Below are 6014 nucleotides of genomic sequence, written 5' to 3'. Positions count from 1 at the left end.
GCTTAGGCCACAATGAAGACTTAAATGAACCTTCAGTTCTGTCCAGAGAAGAGAAGGACTTAAGTTTTAGGCCCTCTGAATTAAATCTCCTCTATTCCATCTAAACCAATATAATTTTTCATAAATTCAGCTCCTAGTGTCCAAGGATTATAGAGAATGAAGGACTAATTATATGAATATGATGACATTGATGAAAAGAAAGCAAAGCTGATCCTTAATTAAAAATCAGTCAGTTATCCAGTGTTGAGTAAGAAAAAGTTTCTAGCATAGCTATCTTGAGTGCATTAAAAATGCTTTCAGCCCTGGCTGGTGCGTTCAGTGGTTAGAGTGCCAGCCTGTGCACCAGAGCAGCAGTTGCCAACCTTTCGGACCTCACAGGCCACCAGTGGTCCGCGGACCACCGGTTGACGACCGCTGCACCAGAGGGTCCTGGGGTTTGATTCCTGGTAAAAGGCACGTACCTGGGTTCGTTTTTCAAGTGGCAGGCAACCAATTGATGTGTCTCTCTCACATCGATGTTTCTCTCTCTTCTCCTTCCACTCTCGCTAAAAAAAAAATCAATGGAAAAATATCCTCGCTCCTTGGGTGAGGATTAAAAAAATGCTTTCAGATTGATAAACTAGTAAGCCTCTAGCTCACTGACTAGGGAAATAGAGAACATACAAATCAATAATGTCAGAGGTGAAGGAGGGGATATCAATGCAGACATTAGAAAATACCACAGGATCATTAGAAAATACTACAACCAACTTTAGGTCTATATATTCAACAATATTAACTTAAAAAAAATATTTTTTGTAAGATAGCTAAAGCTCACTGAAGAAACAGATATTTTCCAGAAAAGAAAGCTCCAGTCCCAAACAATTTATTTCAATGGGGAATTCTATCAAAAAGTTAAGGGAGAAATAATATCAAGCTACACAATCTTCTAGAAAATAGAAAAGGAGAAAGTACCTCACAACTCATTTTACATACATATTAATCTGATACCAATATTAGACATATTATAAGCAGAACCCTTTACATCAATGTCTTGATTTGCTAATATCTGCTGTGAAGATTACTTATTTACAATAATAGGAATTGGTGTATTTATTCCTTTTTACCTCCTAGATTGTTTCTTTGCTAATATACTACACATACCAAATTCAGTCTAAATGATAGCAGTTCCCTCACCTGGATTTCCATCTGATTCAAGCCATTTTTGCTCAAGTATCTTCCTCATTTTGGAATCACTGCATTTCAAGAAAGTTTTGTGTAGTTGGATTGTGCTAGCTACTCATAAGATTGTAAGAAATGCCCCAAATATTTTATTCTTGCTTATCTAAAACAGGGCATTAAGGTAAATATTTATATACAATCTACTTAGGAATAACTGCTTACATTAACCACATTTCATTGTAGTAGCTGTAGCTATGATGCTATGTAAAACGTAAAGTATCTTTTTTATGCAAATGACACTTTCATTTAATGTAACAAATTGTTTATCTAATTTTTATAATGTGGTTTAAACAGATCCTTTCTAAAATAAGATTATCTTTTATTTAAAGAATGAACAATATGTGTCTAGGTTATTGTTTGTAAAAAGAGACTTTGTAATCAAATCAAATTATATAGCAGATTCCAAGTGACCCATTATATGCTACTTTTTAAATTTGAAACAGAGTGAAACTGAAGGTCTGATCATGAGAAGATGCTTGAAAAACCATGGACGTACCCAGTGCAGTGGCTATAAAGTCTTATTTATCATTTAATCAATCTTATTCATTTGGAAGAGAGAGATATTTTACACTGTTTACACTTTATCTTGCACACACATTTCACTTATTACTCAAATTTAAGGGGCAAATCTCACTTCAAATATAGCCTTCATTTTGGACCAATTTGTCATGGCAATAAATAATTATGCATTTAAGAAAAAACAATTATTGTATTTGACTTAATGTACTCTTACATTTAAGCAATTATATATATATATATATATATATATATATATACTAGAGGCCCAGTGCACGAATTTGTGCACCAGTGGGGTCCCTCGCCTGGCCTGTGGGATCGGGCCAAAACCGGCTCTCTGACATCCCAGAGGGATCCCGGATTGTGAGGGTGCAGGCCAGGCCAAGGGACCCCACCGGTGCACGATCAGGGGCGGGGAGGGACGCGGGAGGTTGGTCAGCTTGGGCGGGCGCTGGGGTGTGTCCAGCCCATCTCACTCAGTCCCGATCGGCCAGACCCCAGCAGCAAGCTAACCTACCAGTTGGAGTGTCTGCCCCCTGGTGGTCAGTACACGTGATAGCAACTCGTCGACCAGTCGAGTGTCTGCCCACTGGTGGTCAGTGCACATCATAGTGGTTGAGCGGCCTTAGCAGATCATTAGCATTAGCTTTGGTTGGTTGAACAGACAACTGGACACTTAGCATATTAGGCTTTTATTATATAGGACAATTTTACATTTCTACTTACCAAAATAAGTGTTTATTTAACAGCATAACCTTTTATTTTCCTGACAAAATATTGAAAACATACTCATGTTGCAAAGTTGTTTTCAATCTTTTTCACTATTTTATTCAAGGTATAAGTAAAATTAGTAAAATTAGTGTGATTATATGCAGAGGTAGAAAGTTTTAGAATATTAATACATGATTTAGAATTCAAAGTCAAATATCAGAAGCTGGAAATTCTTTAAATATGCCTATGAAAATAAGTGGCTTTTTTTTTATGGGGAAAAAAAAAACAGGATTTTGGGACTTAGAAAAGAGTCAAGCTTCTTAGTTAAAAGTTAAGAGAGTAAACAATAAGAATTAAAACCAATTCTGATGTGCTGTTGGTAACTGAAACTTAGACATGTGCGGGTTTATATGTATACACTAACACAGGTACTCACCAATACACTAATTTTGAAAACAACTAGAAGAATTCATACTCTGTTAGTAAATGCAAGGTTATTCGAGGACCATCTCAGTTGTTTTAAACAACTTTTTCTGTTAACTGAGGAGCTAGGAAAAATCTGGACTTAACTGAAATATTACTAAATAACATATAAAAATTCTTAAGTTTTAAGAAACAGTTGTACCTAGATCAAGGTCAGTAAACTATGGCCTGCAGGCTGGCTGCCTGATTTGTAAAACCCAGTGTGCTCTTTTGGCCAACTGGCTGCTCTCGCACCACAACAGAAGAGTGGAGTATCTTCAATAGAAATCACATGGCCTGCAAAGCTTAAAATATTTAATATCTGGCCCTTCACATAAAAATTTTGCTGATGCCTGGTCTAGATACTTGCTAGGGACAAATGGCCTCAAAAATAGAGCTTTTAAAGAACGAAGTCCAATGGTCATCTAAATGAAACAAATAGGGTATGTGTAGAAAATGTACAATGTTTCTTTAAAATATAACTCAAAGTACAATCAGTAGATGGTTTTTTCAAAACAAATATTTAATATTTTAACTGTTTTACAGGAAAGAAATTTAAATAACATACTTTTTACTGTTGACTTGATCATTTTACAAAGGTGACAAAAAATACAGAAAGTTCTGTGAAACTCAATGAAAAGCATAACATTGGAAATTTTCTTCAGCTTTCCACTTTAGTGGCCGAAGATACCACACAGACTTGTGCGATGTCATCATATTCATATGTTCTCTTTAAAAACGTGTCTGTTAGTCTTAAGCCGGAGACGCTCTATTGAGAGAAAAATATAGGCCTAAGTTTTCATTCAATGGCAATTACTAGAGGAAGTATGGATACAGTACATGCGATGGGTTAATAGCTCCCAAATACTGAAATGATTGAAAAGATAACATACTTGCAGTCCCTGTACTGAAGACAGTAGAGTAAGGGCGAGGCAGAGAGAAGAACTTGGATGCAGCTTTCCAAGCTGTCTTCCTGAAATGCCGCACCAGTGGATAGAATTGGTATTGCACATTTCCAAAACTAGGTCCATAGTCCTTTCACTGCTGGGGGAATCAGAAAAACAGGAATAAATCTTGTTCCTTTCACAAGAAGGATGGGACATTCTTGCATTACTGCCAGTGAATTTGTTTTTTGGGTGTCCAGGAGAATTAAAAGCCAGAAACAAATTAAAATATATCATTTTTATTTCACTTATGATAGAGTCAGGAAAATGAAAGAAGATAGCATCTTCTAGGGTTTAAAGTGTCACTGAGACTAATTTGCCTCTCTGGTTGTTGGCCTTCTGGTTCTATTACTAGACACCTGGCTCCCTGCTTTGCCACTTCTCTGGGAGACTTCCAGACATCTGTGTCTAATCTTGGTGCTATGCATCCTTCCTATTTCTGTTAGGTAATCTGCAGGAAATAGAATAACAAACGGAGACTGGTCCAGTGCTTTTCCTATTTATGTTTCTTTAACATGGAGGTAACACAGAAAATGAATGACATGATTTATAAGAAGTAAAAACTATTCAGGTTTGTTCACTGTTAACATAAAAAGCCTGCTTCTGCTTACAATTGATATCATCAGTTCAGCTTAAATATGTTAAAACAATTTTTAATGAAAGTATGCATGTTGTTTAAAAAAACTCACAAACCAAAGGCTCATAATGAAAAACACTCTACCACCATTCATGACTACCTTCAACTCTTTTTTTTTTCATAGTTGGCTCCATATTTTAAAATATTTATTTAAAAATTAATTTATTGATTTTTAGATATAACAATTTAATGGTACTTAGCTTTTATAGGCCTCTGTCTCCTAAATAAACATTTGAAATGTCTACTGTGCCACAGACCAGGTTAGATGCACTACATAAATTTTTGCATTAAGTTTCACAAAAACCCAGAAACTATGTTGATAGCACTTTGTCATTTGGCCAATAATGGATTTGCTATACCTCAAACACCTCGAAAGAAGCAAACAAACAAACAAACAAAAAATCCAACACCCCACTGTAAATGCGCAGGGTCTTTGCCTCGTGTGTGTTGTTTGCTGAGCTCCTCCAATGTGGCCGGCAATACTGGGTAAGACATGGGCCCTTCCCTTGAATAATTCACAATCTAGTGAGGAAAAGACTAGTAATTGTAGCAATATATGAGTGTCACTAAAAAACTGTATTAAACCTTGCTGTAAGAGAGAAAAGGATATTAACTGTGCATGGGAGGGTCTAGGTGGCTTCATAGGGGAAGTAGGTATTTTTTAAGTTTTGAAGGATGACTATTTCCTATCTCCCTCAAATATTGTAAGGTGGAAATGAAAATGGATTAGAAAGGATTATACATTCACACAGTGAGGGCTGGGACTCATCACTGAAATATTCTTAAAATGCCCCAAATAATAATACCAAGTAGTAATAGATGGAGTACCAAAAGTGACAGGACTGGGATTTAATCCTAGGTTTTTCTGGCTTCAAAGCTCTGGGCTCTGCTTTCTAATTACTAGATTATACTTTCCCTTTATTATCAAAGTCCTGTTTTCCAATCTATGGTTATCCCTTATATTAAATTCATAACCTATTTTTACTTTCTTGATACTAAAGACATAGCTCCAGTGTAAGTATAGCTCAGAAAAATCCGCCTTGTTACATTAAATCTATAATATACTAGAGGCCCAGTGCACGAATTCGTGCACAGGTAGCGTCTCTTGGCCTGGCCGGCCATTGGAGCCATTGGGGACATCTTGCCCAGTTCAGGGGGAAGGGCAACGGGAGGTTGGCCGGCCACCCTGATTGGAGCTGACTGGGGCTGGCAGGCTGGGGGGTAGGGACCGCGGGAGGTTGGCTGTGGGAGCGCACTGACCACCAGGAGGCAGCTCCTGCATTGAGTGTCTGCCCCCTGGTGGTCAGTGTGTCATAGCGACTGGTCATTACAGTCGCTTAGGCTTTTATATATATACTAGAGGCCCCGAGTGCAGGCTGAGGGTAGGGGGTCCCTTGGCCCGGCCTGTGCCCTCTCGCAGTCTGGGACCCCTTGGGGGTGACCACTTGCTGGCTTAGGCCTGCTCCCCAGGGGATTGGGCCTAAGATGGCAATCAGACATCCCTCTGGCAGCCCGGCAGCCCT

The 6014-nt window shown here is 38.0% G+C and overlaps 1 protein-coding gene across 8 annotated transcripts in view; it reads right to left on the bottom strand.

Moving 5' to 3' along the window:
• Window positions 1–3415: 3415 nt before the first annotated feature.
• Window positions 3416–6014, bottom strand: part of TRAPPC13 (trafficking protein particle complex 13) — a 30821-nt gene continuing 28222 nt past the window's right edge. For 5 of the 8 annotated variants that reach the window (XM_005857944.2, XM_005857940.2, XM_005857941.2 and 2 more), the window contains 2 exons: window positions 3804–3954; window positions 3416–3679 (listed from right to left, as the gene is read on the bottom strand). In XM_005857944.2, coding sequence (XP_005858006.1) covers window positions 3572–3679; window positions 3804–3954 — 259 coding nt within the window. In that variant the 3' untranslated portion in view covers window positions 3416–3571. The remainder of the gene's footprint in view (window positions 3680–3803; window positions 3955–6014) is intronic. The other 3 variants (XM_005857945.2, XM_005857942.2, XM_005857946.2) reach the window with 1 other exon arrangement.

The sequence above is a fragment of the Myotis brandtii genome, unplaced genomic scaffold (assembly GCF_000412655.1).
Source record: "Myotis brandtii unplaced genomic scaffold, ASM41265v1 scaffold115, whole genome shotgun sequence".
Lineage (NCBI taxonomy): Eukaryota > Metazoa > Chordata > Mammalia > Chiroptera > Vespertilionidae > Myotis > Myotis brandtii.
Note: the sequence above shows the minus strand (reverse complement) of the source record. Positions and strands in the feature narration are given on the sequence as shown.